Raw genomic sequence first — 17,103 nt, 5'->3', positions numbered from 1 at the left:
GTGGGTGAGGACCGAAACCACCCACCTGCCCACAACGGGGACGCCAGAACCACCTAACGGAGGCCGCTACTGCGAAGTGATTTTACTCTGCGGGGACTGCCCTGCCACACGGAGGACTTCATCCTCACTACAGGGACATCCCCAGATGTTTCTGCCACAGGACACATCGGCCATTTAAGCCCCCAAATTCTTTGAGCCCCTGGCCTCCCAGCCCTCCTTTGCGGTGCTCCCCGGTCCCGAGCTTGTCTGTGTGGACCCTTCACAGTGCGGGCCTCGAGGGAACAGCCCTGCCTCGCCCTGGGAAGGGGGGCGCAGGCTGTCCTGCCCTTAGGCTCTGGGTGAGGTTGGTCGCCTGCGGCAGCGTGGGGCATGCCACATGGGAACTGGCTGGGGCTGGGCAGAGTCTGTGGCAGAGCAGCTCTGGGACTGTGTGCCATGAGTCCTTAGTGGCTCAGCTGTTTCGGGTGGTTTGCAAGTGACGTTTCCCGCAGCTTGCTCACGGGCCTGGGGTCTCCGGGGTTTGATTGTGGCGGGCCCTGAATTCAGTGAATAAGCAGATCTGGCCCTTGTCTGTGCCACCCAAGGACGCGGCTGTGGCTGGGACTTCTCGTCCCCTTGTGCCTTCGTGAGCACCCCTGGAGTTGTCTTTGGCCACGAAGGAGCCCACCCTGACCCCAAAAGCAAGGCTCACTTTGGAGACAGACAAAATAAGGCCCACGGAAGCCATTGGTAGAAATTATTTTATTTAGAAATCTGTGCCGGTGACATTTGGGCGACATGCAGACGGTCGTGCTTAAGCTGAAAGCCCGGTCACCGCCCCGTGAAGGCATTGTTAGGACTGGAACGTTCGTTTGCGCCAGACGCTGACTCAGTTTCCGGCTCAGTGACACTACCTGTGTGCAGGTCTGCGTCTGAGAACGTAGGTGTTGTTCAGGACGACCCCAGACGTCGCACAAAGGCCAAAGCCCGTCTGCACGGCCGGAGCACGGGTCCCTCCCCTGTTCTGGACGATCTCTGGGAGGCAGCTGGAGGTGACAGACTCGGTGTTGGAGCACCAGGAGCAGACTTCCAGAAACACCCCCAGCTGCCTGTTCCAGAGAATCCATGACTCCGGAAACAGAGAGCCCCCTGGGGTCTCCCAGCAGTTTGCGACATGACAGCATTGGTGCCCGGGGCAGGGGTGCCCGGGGTCTGAGCTCCCGGGCACGATGGATGCAACCGCACCATCCTCCGCACCATCCGTCACACCGTCCTGGCCCTGGTGCCTCCGGCCAAGGGCGCCTTTCACCTGCTGAGCAGAGAGACACCCAACGCCGGCCGCTGGGGAACGGAGCCCTGGGGGAGGAGCCTGGTACCATCCAAGCGGCAAACGTCATTGCCACCGCCGTGCCAACAAAGCGGGGTGAAGGTGAGCAGAGCCTGGGCGTGGGGCATGCATGGCTGCTGAGGCAGATGGCGTGGGCCCTAGGCCTGAGCCCCCAGGCCACTGGGTGGCACAGGGGTGCTCACAGGGCCCCTGAGGCCCGAGTCTGTGTCCCATGTGCTTGGCTAGGAAGCAGAGCCTGGCAGGCCGTACCTGGAGCCGTTCTAAGTGGCGGGGGTTGGCAAGGCTGGAGAGTGCGCAGGGCCACGGGCACTGGGGGGCTGCCGGCGTGGAGCTGGGACAGGCTCGCCAGCAGCCAGAGGCTGGGTCAGGACAAGACCCCATCAGGCCTGCTGGGACAGGGTCGGCAAAACCCAGGTGCCCCCATGCGTGCTGGCATGGGGACGAGCTGAGCTGGGCCCCTAGAGTGGTCTGGAAGGAGGGGTCGGGGAAGTCTGGGGTGTGAGGAGGGGAAGTCTGGGGTATGCAGAAAGGTTTGAGAGAGGGTGGGGGGAGTTTGGGAGGGTCTGAGTGGAAGGGAGGGGAAGGTTGGAGTGTTGGGGGTAGATCTGGGCATGGGAATAGGAATGTGGACCCAGGTTGGCACTTGGGCCACTGAGAAGCCTCAGGGCCCCACTGGAAGGTTTTGGAAACCCCTGGAGCCCTGTGGTTGGCATGGGGGTCAGAGGTCATTTTGGTCCTTGGTTGCTGAGCAGACATAAGCCAGACTCGTGAGAACAGTGCTCTGAGTCAGGGTGGGTGGGTGTGGAGTTTTGGGGGGCAGGATCCCTGGAGAGTTGGGTGAGAGCGGGTTTATAGTTAAGAAGTGTGAATGGGTATGTGGCTCCTGGGGAGTTCACTTATTCTATTTCTGTTTAATTTTTAAATAGAGTTTTACACTAGCAGAGACACCCCGACCTGCACTGGAGCCCGTCCTCTCCGGCTCAGCTGGGCCCTTGAGCCTCTGCCTCCCGGTGCCCCCCGGCATGCACCCTGCCGCCCAGGCTGAGCCCCAGCCCCTGCGCCGCGCTGTCAGGCTCCCTAGTCTATGGCGGCAGGGGCTGCGCTGCTGGGGCCTTCTGGGCCTGGGACAGGAAGCAGGTGCCTCTTTTCTACCCATTTCGCTTTGAAATTCACACCAGACCCACTGTCCCCGTTATTGAAACGTGGCCTTCATTCTCCGTAACTTGTCCTGGATTTTCCGGGAGTGCTTTTCGTTGGTGATCTGGTGGAAGGAGGCTCTGTTGTCTGCGGCTAAAATGGAAATGTCAGCCCCACTGAAGCGTGCGATTCTTTGCTTGAGGTAGGACTGCAGCTTGGGGTCGGGCGCGAACGTGTAGGGGTTCTCCTGGAACGCCTGCACCTGGCTCACCACTTTGGCTATGTTTCTGTGTAGGGAGAAGAAGTGAGTGTCCGTCAGTCTGCACGAGCCTGTGCTGGTCAGTTCCCAGCGTGTCCCAGGAATATCCAACCATGCCTCTTCCAGTACAAACTCTGGGCTGAGTTTTCTGTATTTATTCCCAGGGCCCAACCTCATTTCAGTACTCGGGCCTGTCTGCCCGCCTGCACCCCTGTCCACCCTCTGTTCGTCCTTCTGACCGTCAGTCCAGGCAGCCACTGTTCAGTCCATAAACATGTACTGAAAAGCTGTGCTGGGCCTGGTTGGTACTAAGGGTTCTGATGGGAACACACCCCGGTGTCAGCCCCTGGGCTCCGACGGAGGAGAGGAGCCAGACAGATGCAGGGTCAGTTAGGATGTGCTTAGGGATCCCTGGGCTCGTGTTTCTCCCCAGCTCCGTGTTCAGGGACATCAAGAGCCACCATCACCCAAGTATTTACACCCAGGGCATTGGCCAAGGCTGTGAGCTGGGGCTTGCTTGCCCGGAGAGCTGGAAGGGGACTGTGACCAGCACACCCTCGGGCGTCATCCAAGAAAACTGAGATCACGAAGCAGAAGTCGGTAATTCTGCCCCAGGGAGGCCGTGGACTGTGCAGACAGATTTCTCACCCTGACTGTGGATAAAGAGACTGCACCTCCCGTATGAAGGACGGCACTTTGGTCATTAAAAGGCAAACATGCGGGGTGCCTGGGTGGCTCAGTCAGCGATGTGTCCGACTCTTGATTTCAGCTCAGGTCACGATCTCCATCCAGGTCCTGAGATCAAGCCCCGCGTGGGGCTCTGCGCTGGGCATGGAGCCTGCGTGGGATTCTCTCTCTTTCTGCCCTCCCTGCCACCCATCTCTCTCTCCATCAGATAAATACAGACAGACATGAATATACATCCAGACCTAAAACAGAGTGAAGAGTCGGCAGTGGGCCTCTGCCCTTGCTCCTTCTGGGTCGTGGCCTTCCCTCCGATTGTTAGTTTCCATTTTGCTAACACGGACTAGTGTGCTCTGTGTTGTCTCCTAAAAAACTGAGTTGGTGACCAGAAGGAGGTCGGAACCTCTGGGCTCCAGGTCCCTTGGGCTGTGCCTCCTGAGGTCTGCCCTGACCCTAAGGGGTGTGCAGCCGGACCGTGGCCTGACCGGCCTCACCTGTCTGCATGCGTGGGTGACGCAGGGTGTGGAAGAACAGGTGTGTCCAAGGCTGTGGGGGTGCCCAGGAGAGAGGCTGGCCCAGGCCTGTGAGATATGGGGGGGCATCTCCACTGAGGCCTGGGACCCCCAGGAGAGGAGGGCTGGAGGCAGCTTGTGGTTTCCGAGGCAGAGATGAGCGTGACCCTCTTTGTCTGGGGTCGCTATAGTGGTTTTCACGAGCAGCCCCCAGTCTGCACCTCCCAGGTGTCCTGGGCCCCCAGGGGTGCCAGGCAGGGGAACTGTGGCACCACCGGACTGGGCAGAGGACTGGCCACGGGTGCTGTGCAGACAGCGCGAGGGCCCTGTGGGGCTGCTGGGAGCAGAGCCCCCTCACCTGAGCTTGCTCCACCGGTGGGCGCCGTTGGTCATGGTGAAGCCCCCTGTCTCCAGCTGCTGGACGTGCATGGCCAGGAGGCGGGCCGAGGGCAGCGTGGGCTGTGCCCGGAAGCGCCGTCCTTCCATCAAACACAGGCTGTCGCTCTTCAGGAAGACCTGGGGGCCCAGCCAGGGGCGTGAGCAGGGGAGACGGAGGAGAGGTCAGTCTGGGGCGCTCAGCTCAGGCAACCCCAGTTGGCACTGGGATTGCCCCTGCAAGGAGATGACACAGCCCTGATGTACATCCCATCCACACTGGACCTCGGACGATGGGGTCCGGGTCGGAAGTCCGGACGCCTGAAGCTGGCAGATACCAAGGGAACGTGGACGCCCATGAGAAAGCCACACACTTCCCACCATCAGAAATGGCAAACTTGTTTCCTAACTTACTCTCTCTGGGCTCCAGAAAATAGCCGGGTGACCCAGCTGCCCCAAGGAGGCCGTGACCCAGGCTGCCCGACTTTAGGGACCTGTTTCTGGTGTCAACTGAGGACACACATGGCCCTCCCACCCTGCAGAGAGCGGTGTTTGGGGCGGCGGTCGGCTCCTAGGGCCTCCTCTGGGGAAATGCCCAGCCTTCCAGCGTCTCCTGGCTTGAGATCTCGGGAGGCTGCCTCTGCCCTTTGAGAGAAGCAAGGAGGCCAGCGGGTCAGCCAAGCTCCGTCTGGTCCTCTGGGCATCTGTACCTGCAGTCTTTGCCCCGCGGGGAGACGGGCAAGACCAGGCCAACGCGGGACGGGGATGGCGTGGGGCCATGAAGCAGGCTATGCCTGGTGACCCCCCAGAGATGTGCAGAGATTGTCCGTAGGGGAGCCCCCTGGGGACCCAGGCCTCCAGAAGCGCGCACACAGTGCCCGTACCTCCACGGCTTTCAGCTCTTCCATGACCTCCGCTATCTTTGCCGGTAGAATTCTCCAGGCCTGAAATAAAAGCACAGGTGAGCCCCCCACAGCCACGCGGTGCCCACGTGCCTGCCTGCAGCCCGTGGCTCTGCGGGGTGACTCACAGGGGACTGCCTCACGGCCAGGTGCTCCAGGCCTCCCAGGATCTGCATGGCCGTCGCAAAGTTCCTCTGCTCGTAGCAAGACTTTGCAATCAGCAAAAACTTGGACAGCAAATTCACCTGCAGCTGGAACCAGAGGACACACTCAGGGCCTCACCACCTCACACTTTGGTCCTCCCACGGGACCAAAGCAGGTAGACAGCCCGGGGACCCGGCAGAGTGACCCAGCGCCGGGCACCCGGGGCAGCGAGGGGCGCCCCGTGGGGGAAGCAGGCCGGCGAGAGGGGTTGTCGGGAGGTGCAGGAAGACAGGCTTGACTCGAAAGCACAAAGATGTGAAAAGAAGTCACCCTCACTGCTCGAGGGCACGGCCACTCCCAGGACAAACCTCTGCTCCAGCAGAGGGACAGATGCGGGGGAGGGGCACAGCTTTGGGGTCGGAAGGGTGCACCTAGTGCGGGTGCATCGAGGGGCCCAAGGGGGGCCAGCCAGCAGCTTCCTCTCATTTTCTGCCGGGGGGGACCCCCCCTCGCGGGGTTCCAGAGCCTGACGGGGGTCGGCGTGGCGTGGCTTCGTTTCCGCGGGTCCCCCCACTCCCTGCTCCTCTGTGCTTGGCCAGTCAGCAGATCTGGCGGGAACACCCCACGGGGTTCTCATTCCTAATGGGGCACACCCTTTCAGAGCTGCTCACGAACTGCCACCAGGGCCGGGAACCAGCCTTCAGGTGGGGACATTGTCTGTGGGTCCCAACCACACGCCTCTTCCCCTTCCCGGGCCGGGCCTTGCCTGTGTGGTCGCACAGACGGCCCCTCGCTCCCCATGGTGGCCTCCCGGCTGACCGGCTTACCAGGCTCTTAAAGGATCTTGAACGACATTTACTGGCTTATACTTTTTAAGCTGACATCCCAATTTCTTCTTCATATATTTAAATAGATGCAAAATATACTTTCCAGCACTTTCAGAGAAAACTGTTCCATCACATCATTTTTTCTTAAATGTGGTAAAAATGCATAATATAAAATCTGCTCTTGAGCTGTTTTTCAGACAGCTCAGCAGTGTTAGCTACACGCCTGCTCGTGCCACAGCTTGCGTCTCTCGCCTCCGTAAATCTGCGATGGTGACCGTCCGAGCCCTGCTCCCCTCCCCTCGCCCCAGCCCCGGCCCCAGCCTTCCACTTTCCGGGGTGTGATTTCAGCTGCCCCAGGGGCCTCCTAGGCTGGAGCCACGCGGCGTGTGTCTTCCTGTGACTGGCCGCCCCCCCCGTCCTGTCCCCCAGGCTCACGCAGGCTCTAGCCTGGGTCAGGACTTCACTCCTCGTTGAGACGGGGCTTGAGTCCGCAGGACGGACAGACCCGTCTTGTTCACTCATTTGCCCGTGGACGGACATCTTTGGCAGCCGTGTTCTAGCACATGTAAGACTGTCTGGTGAGACTGAAACCCACCATTTTTCATCTAAAAAAAGAGTCCGCGAGCTCTCCTTTAGGGCGACGAGCTTCAGCGTTTTCCTTCTTCACCTTGTCTCTCTGCGCTGCGCCGCCTGCACGGACTGCACGGCGGCCACCAGGGACGTCTGATGACGGCCCCGTCGCAGTCTCCGGCTCAAAATTTGAATTTTAGCTCTTTTCTTGACTACAGTTCACAAATGCAAAAGTCAGTCTTCTGGACTGTTGTGACGTCACAGTAGACGGCACACAGCCCGGGAGACGGCGGCCAGCAGGCGGCAAGCAGGTCTGTGGAAGGGCTGCGGGCCGCTCGTCTGTCGTTCTGTCCTTGCTTACGGGGATGCGGGAAGCCTTTCACGGCAGGGGGCGGAGTTCTGCCCCTGCGACCCCACGAGTCCCTCCTGCCCTTCTAAGCTGGGCGCCCGCGACCAGATGTGCATCCGTCGATGGCCCCGTCGAGCGCGTGGGCCAGCGCGTGTGTCCGCGCTCCGTGCTGCCCCGCTGGGCAGGGCGCCTGCAGGCTCGGGACACAGAGCCCAGCTTCTCCTTCGGGATGGGAGGGGACCCATCCTCCCTCTTTCTGGGGCTCTGGCGGAGGAGGACCCCCTGGGAAGCAGAGGTCGGGAGGGACCGTAGACGGCCCCATCTGCAGCCCTGATTTGGGAAGCTACGTCCTGATGCCGCTCGGGACACCACGAAGTCGTTAAGCTCTCCCCGCATCCCGGCACTAACGAGGATGGGTCGGTCTGCGGCCGACAAACCCCTACGGCTCAGAAACTCCCCGCGGAGGGAAAAGCAGAAGCACTGCGTGTGCTAATGGGCTGCGCGTCGGGGTGAGCGACACGCAGGGACGTTGGAAAAAGCAAGACCAGCCGCAGAGACCGGTGACACCGGAACAGACTCACCTGCGCTTTGCTGTCCGATGAGGAGCGATGGCCTCCGAGGGCTGGGGGCAGCCGGGGCGGAACAGCAGCACCCCCACCCCTCAGTGTCCCCCCGACGCTCTGCCCAGAGCGGACCCGTGCTTGAGGGGACCCGGTACTGGGGCCGGGGTCCGCCGTGTGGCCGCTGCTGCCCTCGGAGTGGTGGGGCCCCCCGTGGGAAGGGGCTTCTGTTTCACAGGAGGAGCCCGAGCGGTCCCGGCCGTCCCTCCCCATGTGCCGCGTCACTGGGCAGGACTCCAGGGACGCGCCGTCCGCCGCCGGCCTCGGGTGGCAGGAAGCTGGAGGCCTCGGTGACAGGGCGTTGGTGGGCCAGAGGCGCAGGCGCACCAGAGACCGGGGCCCTCTGTCCCCCCGGCCCTCCTGAGCGGTGGGACCCTGGAGCGAGGTGCCGGCTCTGAGGCAGGGGACTGTCCCCCTTGGCCTGCGCAGCACCCGGCCTGAAGCAGGTGAGTGGCCGAGGCTGAGACACCCTCCGTCCGGGCCACGGCCCCAAGGCCTAGAAGAGGCCCCGGAGCAGCAAGCGCTCGGCCTCAACGGGCCGACCTGAGTGTCACAGGCCGAGAACACACCCCGCGCCGCCTGCAGGGGACGCCGCCGTGACCAAGCGGGTCCCCTCCCTCGGAGAGTCCGGGTTCGTGGGACGCCTGGGAGTCACGATTCCCAGCCCTGGGACCTGGTTCGTGCGGGAGTGTGGACGGAGCCCCCGAGGGCGATGCTCTGACTGAAGCCTGAGCGTGAGCGTGAGCGTGGGAGGGTCCGTGTGAGCAGGGTGGTATGAGTGTGGGGGAGGGGTGCGTGTGTCAGGGAACCCGGAAGGAGATCTACGTGGGAACAGGAGGCTCCTGTGTGCCAGAGAGGATGGACGTGAAAGCAACTGTGTGTGTGAGAGAGGGAGCCCGTGTGTGAGTGTGAGGGGATGTTTGTGTGAGTGTGAGTGTGAGGGAGTGTGTGTGAGAGGAATGTGTGTGTGCGAGAGAGGGTCCTTGTGAGAGAGAGTACGTGTGAGTGTGACGGAGCATGTGAGTGAGGGAGCATGTGAGGAGGGTGTAGGTGTGGTTGTGAGGAGGACCGTGAGGGAGTGAGAGTGAGGGCGTGTGTGGGGGATGGAATGTGTGAGCGTGAGGGGTATGTGTGTGAGAGAGTGTGTGAGTGTCAGAAGGAGTGTGAAGGAGTGTGTGTGAGGAGGAGTGCGTGTGAGAAGAGGGTATGTGTGTCAGCTGTACTCGGTCAGGAAGGGTGTGTGAGGGGTGTATCTGTGGAAGACCGTGGGTGTATCAGGGAGTACACACGTGTGAGACTCTGTGTGTGCACACACATACGTGTGCAAGTCCCATGCAGGAGAGGCTGGTCACGGTGACCAGAGCCAGTGTGCATTTGCCAGACTGAAGAGTCACGGGAGACCGGGGTGTGGCCGGCGGTGCCCAGCGGACAGCCGGGCGGCGTCTGGTGTCACCAGCAATGGAAGCTGAGGCGCCACTGTCCCCCTTGGCCTGGGGTCGGGTCTGTGGATTCCCGGCGCATGGAGAGCGTGCGACTGGGTTCCACGGGAGGCACTGTGTGCCCGTGCAGCACTGCCCCAACTGTTCTCTGAGGGGCAGCCGCCGAGGCACCCACCTTGGAGGTGTGGCTGGTCACGATTTCCGCCGCCACCCAGGTGCTGACGTCGTCCGCGCGGCGCAGGAGACGCAGCAGGTACGCGTCCTGGACGTAGCCCGGCGGAAACAAGGTGCAGGCTTTGGCGGACGGAGACTCGGACACGCCGGCTCTGGAAGGGACGCGGTGCACATCACAGCGAGGAGGACACGGGGAGGTGGCCCTGCCCGGCCCTGGGGCTGCAGGGTCTCTCCGGATCCACGGGGACTGCAGGATGGGCGCGGGGAAGAGGGGAGGGCCCGGCTCCGAGGCCGGTCACGACAACGGTGTCTCCCTGTGGTCACAAGTGTCCACGAGACACTCAGATGAGGCCCCAAGACCCTACCACCAGCCATCTGTCCCAGGACTCTGGGGTGACGCCCCACAGGTGAACACTCACTTGGGGATGGCCACACTTTTGTCCATGACACCCAGGGCCCGGGAGTTGAGGAAGTGGACGGGATGGCACTTCTGAAATAATTCCTGTCGGAGACAAGGACACAGACGCTCAGTCCTTGCCCAGGCCTCGCGGGCCAGACGGCGTCTCGGGGGATCCTCTCTCTGCCCGGCTGTCGTGACCCCAGGTAGGATCACTGGGGTCACCATCACTACTGTCTCCTGCCAAGTGACACAGGGCCCAGGATGGCGGGGGTTGGAGGGGGTGTCACAGGGTGGGGTGCCTGGGGGCGGGGCTGGGGAGGAGCTGAGGAGCCAGGAAGGAGGAGGCCTGCAGGGCGCCTCTAGTGCCTGCAAGGTGGGAGTGTAGGGACAACGGGGCAGGCGGCAGGGGAGTGGTCAGCCTGCCGCAGCCCTTCCTGGGCGCCCTCCCCACAGTCCCTACCTGTGCATCTGGCCCCATTCCCTGCCCTCCACACGTCCCTCCTGCAAACATCTCTGTAGCACCAGAGCATCCCTCCTCATGACGCCCCTGCGGGTGAGCTGCACACAGGCCCTCACCCTCCGCCCCGGGGGCACCATCCCCCCTCCCCCGGGGCCGGCCGGCGGCCCCCATCACCTGTTGCAGCAATGTCAGCTGGCTGAAGAGCTGGTGGGTGCTGTACTCGGTCAGGAAGTAGGGCCCCTTCTCGTTGGCCTTGGCATAGGGGCCATAGAAGTCCTCGAAGAAGCAGGGCTTGGGCAGGGCGGACGCGATGGTGTACTGGCGCTCCTTGTGCGGCAGGGCCAGCCCGTTGCCCCGGGACAGCCTCCAGGGGAAGCTCTGCAGGGCAAGGGCAGGCTGTGCTGAAGGGCCGCCGGCACAGCCCGTCCTGCCTGTGGGCAGCCTCTGGGGGTGGGGCGCTGGAGGGGGAGCAGGCTGGCTCCGGGTCCGGGACCCTTCAGGCCGCCTCAGGTAGAGCCACAGAGCAAACCCCTCCCGCTGGGGCCGTGCTGGCTCAAGGACACCTGTCCTGGCCACTTCAGCAGGTCCCCCAGGGACAGAGGCACTGAGATTTGGGGCTGTCCCCCCACATCATGAGCAGATCCCCACAGACCCGGCCCCCATCCCAGGCCATTTCCTGACAATGGTTTCTTCCACCCAGACCTCTGGCCCAAGGGTCAGGAACGTTAGGTCATTTGAGCATCTGGCCTTGCGAGGAGCGAGGAGGGGAGGGCAGTGCCAACCTCCTGGGGCCAGTGCCTAGGACTGGCAACCTGGGGAGCGTGTGCGCATGCGTAGATGGGTGAGCCTGTGCGTGTTCACACGTGTGCGTGGGCGTGCACGCCTGCTCCGTGTTCTCTGAGCTCAGGCTGAGCGCGGGGAGCTGCCCTGCCTGGGAAAGGCCCCCACCTTCCGGGAGATGCCGTCTTCCGAGAGCCTCTTACAGAGGGCATTGAGAGGTCTGGCGTCGTCCTCGGCCTCCTTGGGGTCCTCCAGGTCGGTGCCGCGTGAGGAGCCCTCGGCCCGCCGGTCGGTGCCCACCTCCAGGAGGCCCAGCAGGTGCTCAGCGGAGCCGTCCAGGGGCAGGATCTGGGCAGGAGCACAAGGCGGTCACTTGCCCCCCAGACAGGGGCGGCGGATCTCAGCGCCCGAGTGCGGCCCGTGGTGGTGCGGGGGCTGCTCGGGTGCTCTGCCCCCGGTCACCTTGGAGGAGATGAAGTCCTCCAGCCTGCCCAGGAGCCCGGAGTTCCGCATGAAGTCCACCGCGTAGCAGTCCTCCAGCCAGGCCTGCAGGAGGCAGAAGCTCCGCTTGTAGATCTTGGTGAAGATCGAGGTGGGGTCCTGGAGGGCCCTGCAGGCAGAGGGGAGGGGGCCTGAGCCATGCGGGGGCCGCCGGCTGGCCCTGGCAGGTCTGTCTGCTGCACTGGGCAGATGGCTGGCGGCAGTCACCCCGCCGAGCACAGGGGCATGAGTGGGGTCTGAGTGGGGTCTGAGCGTGGCTCTGTCTTCCAGGGCTAGTTCTGCACAACCCTCCCATCTTAGGGGACAGGAGAGGCAGTCGCTGCACAGCTGGGCCTCAGGCTCGGTGACTGGGCAGGAACCTGCTGCTTTCCTCCGCCCTTGCCTGGCGCCCAGTCCTGGAGCACCCGTCGTCTTCTGCAGCCAGGGTCTGACACGCCTGGGGTCTGGGAGGCAGCATGCGGACACTCGAGCAAGAGGTGGGGTGGGAGCTGGGCTCCACAGGCCGATGTCTCTCCTGTGAGTCCCTGCCCCCAGGGAGGGAGTGCACGGGGAGTCTGGCGGTGCCACGTCCCTCTAGCCTCTCCCCTGATCCCAGGATCCCAGCCCCGGGCTGAGGGCTGGCAGGGCCCTCCTCCCCCTGGGCTGCTCCTCTCCAGCGGATGGGCGAGGCACTCCCCCCAGTCACCTTGCTACCTGTCTTGCCCCCACCCTCAGCCTTTCTCGATCCTCACGGCCTCCACGAGCCAAGGCCTCTCTCTGGCCACGCTCCCCTCCGGCCTCCCTTCCCTCAGGGCCCCGTGTCCCCTGTCCGCATTCTTCTTTCTCCCACCCAGCTCTGCCCCCATCCTCATCAGGGTCACTGGGGGACCCTGTCGCCCTTCATGGTCACTAATGGGGCGCCATGGGGTCCACCCTGGGGCTGTGTTGCCCTTGTGAGGCCCGGGCCCACGGCCGTACCTGGACAGGGTGCTGTTGATGCGGTCCAGGAGGAAGTGCAGGAAGTCCTGGGGTGTGCAGAAGTAGCGGAAAGTGTAGAGGAACTGCTGCACGTAGCCCTCCAGGAAGGCGTCGCTGGGGTGGAGAGGAGGCGGTCAGGTCACAGGCCCGGCCCCGGCTCGCGGGTTCTCCCCGCGCACACGAGCAGCCGGTCCTCCCACCTGACCTTCCCTGTGCCGCAGGAAAGTGGAGGAGGCCCGGCTCCCTGCAGCCTTCGTTAGCGGTTCTGGGGCGAATGTGTGAGAGAGCGCGTGTGTGAATGTGCGTGAGTGTGAAGGCATGTGAGTTGTGTGTGTGAGCGTGTGTACACGTGTGCCCATGCTGGGAGGATGATGGGCAACAGAACCCTTTGGGGAAGTAAAAGGTGCACGTGGGGTGCTGGTAACAGTAGGGACTCCCAACCGTTCCTGGTGAGAGGACCTTCTTCACCATTGATTTTGGAGGCACCCTCACTATCTGCTTCTAGAACCTACTCAGAAATCTCCTATGTGCGTGCAGTGACCCCAGCCCCCATACTGGAACTCACTGCACTAGAAGTGAGAGCAGCAATCCGTGCCCTGAAGTTCACAGTTTCTTCAGGGCAAAACCAGATAGTTGAGGGAATGAGGGTCCTTACCCTTCACCGAGTGTCCCCCACCCACAGGGGTGCCCCAGAGAGCCCGAGGTCAGGTGACACCATGCAGGTCAGTGACTGAGTTCCAGAAACAAGGAAGGCATGTGGGTGCTGGCAAGGCCGCCTCCCTAGCCATTGGAAGATGTGCTGCAGAGCGGAGACCTGGTGTCCAAAGAATGAGGGGGGCCAGCCACCTGGTCACTCTGGGGGGGGTGCTGTGGCCGGGGTCAGGCCCAGCCCGTGAGGATAAACCACAGCCTTTGCGAGTGAAGACCCTCCCGTCGTTGGAGGTCCTGTGCACACACACACAGCACACCACACCACACAGGAGGCCTCAACACACACTCCCATGCATGTACACACACCCCACTCACACCCCCACACCCATGCACACACCCCACTCACACCCTCCATGCACACACACTCATGTACGTACGCACACACCCCACTCACCCCCATACCCTACTCATACCCCCACATGCACATACCCGCCCCCATGCACATATGCACACACCCACCCATGCAATACACATACACCCTACTCACACCCCCACATGTGCACATATACTCACACATACACACCTGCATGCACATATACACATACCTCACTCACACACCGTAACACATGCATACACACACCCTATTCACACCCCCCACGCGCACACAACACCCATGCACATATACACACATCCGACACCCTACTCACATCCCCCCTACATGCACACAAATACTTCACTCACACCCCACACTCACACACCTAGCACACATGCACACAGCCCACTCACACCCGCACATGCATACACACCCATGTACACATGCATATACCCCCTACATGCATAGCACACACACATGTGCACATCCCATCACACATCACACATGCACACAACACGCCCATGCACATATGCCATGTGCACACACACACACATGCAAATACACACCCCCACTCATACTCACATACACACACACACACACACATACTGCTCATACACATGCAGACACGTGCACAGACGTCTCCTGTAATCACACAGCCAGCCCTCGGTGTGTGTGTGTGTGTCGTATACCCATCTTGCAAAGGGTCTACCTGGGCCATCGCCAGTGGAAGGCTCCCAGCACAGCCAGGTGCAGCCCACCTTGGGAGTTCAGGTTGCATGGGCAGAGACTGCTGTCCTCAGAGGACTGGAAGGCCCCTGCTTTCAGGGACTTCCCTTGTTCCCCAATAGCCCCCAGTGTCCCCTGCTGACACCTGACCATCAGTTCTGGGTCTCCAGAGCCTCCAGCGCAAAGAAGGCCTTGGGGGTTCCCAAGTGTGTCATGGGTCTCCCAAAGCCAAGACTGGGTGAGGCCTCCCACCACCGCCTGGGAAGGTAGTCTGTACCCATCACCCCTGAGCTGCCAGGCCCCAGGCCTGGGAGTGGACCAGGCAGTTGGGTCATGGAATCTGCCAGGAGGTCCTGTGCTTGTGTACCAGGTGGACAGGAGGGCCCGAGGTTGGAGGGGTCTGGGGTGTCCTGGGGGTGCCTGTGACCCTGGGTATGAGGGGGCTGGTCCTCCCTGCGGCAGGGTGAGTGCATACACCTTGCCCATCAGTTTGGGGGTCTAATGAGCACATATGCTCATGCCTAGAGACAGTGGCCGCAAAAGTAATGCAGCGCACTGAGATGAAGCTCCCCAGTGGGCCCCGCGGAGCTAGACGTTTAATTATGGGGCGGTTTGACCCAGCACAGTGGCTGCGATCCAGGCATGTCTCTGAGGCTCCTGTGTGTGTTTCACTTTAGAAGCCTCCTGGGAGGTTAATTGTGCGCGGCTGCCTTCCCCAGCTCTCCTCCCAGCACCTGCTTGGGTGTACCTGCAACTCCAGGAGCAGGTCTGGCCAAGAGCTTGGTGAAGAAGGCGAATGGCAGCGGACATAGGCCGCTTAAAGTTCTGATGAAAATATTTTTTAAATTAAAAAAAGTGTAAACCCATCTCAGATGAGGGAAGGCAGACTTTCCTCACCTCGGTCACCTCTTGGGGGCCTGTTTTCTTTTTTCCTGCCTCCCTTTTGCTTTCAAAAGGCATGAAGGGGTCCAGGGCATCTCACAGGCCCACCTTCCTACTTGGGGCATGGGCAGCCGCACCTGGAGTAGAGGTATGCCATGAGCCCCAGAGGTGTGCCGGCCTGTAGGACGCGGGCCTTCCTCTGCTTGCCGCCTCGCGGGTGCTTGCTGACGTTGTAGAAGATGAGGGATGAGGACTCGTCTAGGGGCTGAAATCCAGCGTGTCACAGTGGGCCGCCGAGATGTTCACGATCACAGGCAGGGCGCAGGGCTCCAGGCCCCACCGCTCGGCATACATGACCTGTGTTGTAGGGGGAAGCGAGCTGCCTTCATCTGGTTGGCCTGTGCCACCAGGTGCTGGCAGGACCGGGTGCTGGGTCACCTGCTACTGACCCGGGGTGGGGGGCATGGATTCGGGCAGACTTGCCTGCAGATACTTCTTGACCAGTCCCAGGAACTGCACTTTGCACTTCATTTCTTCCAGCTGCCCTCTCAGTTTGGACAACATGGTCTTCACCTCGGAGCCTGGAGGAGAGCAGAGTTGCCACAAAGCAGGCCCCAGGCCCTTGCCCCCATCCCCAGCCCCCAGGAGCGCCTCTGCCCAGCCGCTGCTACCTTTACTGCGCTTCTCCTTCTGCAGGAGCTTCTGGTAGAACTTCAGGGTCTTCCGGTAGTTCCTCTTCTCTATCAGCAGCTGCTGCTCCAGCTCCTGGCCAGGAAAGAGCCCGTGATGCCCCAGCGCACCGCGCTTTCCCGGCCTGCTCGCAGAATCCGGCCTCCCCTCAGGGCCTGCACAGAGCCAGAGCGTGGGACACGTCCCACGCGGGGACACCAGGGTTCCTAGGGACCTCACAGGGACACTGTCATCCAGCCGCAGAAAGGGTATCTGTGTGCGCCCCGGGAGACGTGAATTTTGACGAGGGGACCAGCCAACGTGAAGGGAAACCTCGCTGGAGTGCGGGGAGGAGGCTAGTGGGGGAGCGCTCAGCTGCGCCAGCTCGGACCGACACAGACCCAGCAGGGACCCTGCAGGTGGACCTGCGGCTCTACCCGGTTCGACCCGGACGGTTTCCTCCTGGCCCGGCAACAGCCCAGCCAATGAGAGAAGCTCACGGCCAGCCAATGGGAGGTGGTCAGGGCCCAACCAATGAGAAGCTCCTACTCTTGCAGCCCCTCGTTTACTCCAATGGACTTTTAGTTTACAACAGGCGCCCCCACGTCCTCCTATAAAAGCGCCTCCTCGCCGCCCCTCCCGGCAGTGGGTGGGCGCTAGTTGGCTTGTGGGGGCGGGGCCGTGCGCTTCGCCGAATGAGCCGTTTTCTGGCTGAGGGACCGTTTTGTTGGGAAAGGTCAGCAGACCTGGGGCGCAGAGATAGTACCCAGCACGCGGGTATTTGCCAGGCAGATCCCGCTGGGCTACGTGAAACCGTGCGGGCGGAGGCCCGTCGGGCAGCCGTGGCCTTTCGCGCCTTCCTGGCCGTCCGCTGGGGCCCCCGCACGAGGAGGGCGCTGGGGCGCCCCGGGGCGCAGGGGCTGCGGCTCAGGCACCGCCCCGCCGAGGGGCTGCCCTTCGGCGAGGTGTCCAGGACCGCTTCTGGCTGGTTGGGGGGGGGGGCTGGTCCCCCCCCGACCGGCCGACGGCCCCAGCTGCCCCGCGAGGCCCCTGCAGGATCCCCACGGGGCTGCCGCCTCCCCGCACCTGGGCCCCCGCGGGTGAGGACCCCACCTGAGGCCCGGCTGTCCGGTGCGCGTGGTCGAGCCCGAGGGACGCCGGTGCGGAGTCCCTGCCCAGATTCTGGCTGACTACCCCCCCCACCCCCCGTTCCCTCCTGGCCCCTCGGCCGTGCTGCACGGGGACAGCGGCCAGGACACGTGGCCACTGCTGCCCGCGGGCAGTTCAGAGATCTGGTGCCAGCGGGGCGTCCTCGTGTCACGGTGTGCCGGGCGCCCAGAAGCAGGGGTCCCAGCCCCTCCTGGAGAATGTGCATCTCGCAGGAA

The 17,103-nt window shown here is 62.6% G+C and overlaps 1 protein-coding gene across 1 annotated transcript in view; it reads right to left on the bottom strand.

Annotated features, from left to right (window-relative positions):
- Nucleotides 1–734: 734 nt before the first annotated feature.
- Nucleotides 735–17,103, bottom strand: part of KNDC1 (kinase non-catalytic C-lobe domain containing 1) — a 61,490-nt gene continuing 45,121 nt past the window's right edge. Inside the window, 14 exon segments of the mRNA XM_047703468.1 lie at nucleotides 735–2,751; nucleotides 4,278–4,435; nucleotides 5,179–5,238; nucleotides 5,325–5,447; nucleotides 9,321–9,471; nucleotides 9,739–9,821; nucleotides 10,354–10,557; nucleotides 11,128–11,307; nucleotides 11,422–11,569; nucleotides 12,418–12,531; nucleotides 15,187–15,316; nucleotides 15,319–15,406; nucleotides 15,533–15,630; nucleotides 15,721–15,814. Coding sequence (XP_047559424.1) covers nucleotides 2,520–2,751; nucleotides 4,278–4,435; nucleotides 5,179–5,238; nucleotides 5,325–5,447; nucleotides 9,321–9,471; nucleotides 9,739–9,821; nucleotides 10,354–10,557; nucleotides 11,128–11,307; nucleotides 11,422–11,569; nucleotides 12,418–12,531; nucleotides 15,187–15,316; nucleotides 15,319–15,406; nucleotides 15,533–15,630; nucleotides 15,721–15,814 — 1,863 coding nt within the window. The 3' untranslated portion in view covers nucleotides 735–2,519.

This window comes from Lutra lutra, chromosome 14 (genome assembly GCF_902655055.1).
Source record: "Lutra lutra chromosome 14, mLutLut1.2, whole genome shotgun sequence".
Taxonomy (NCBI): Eukaryota; Metazoa; Chordata; class Mammalia; order Carnivora; family Mustelidae; genus Lutra; species Lutra lutra.
The sequence above is the reverse complement of the archived record's forward strand: the minus strand, read 5'-3'. Positions and strand labels throughout refer to the sequence as shown.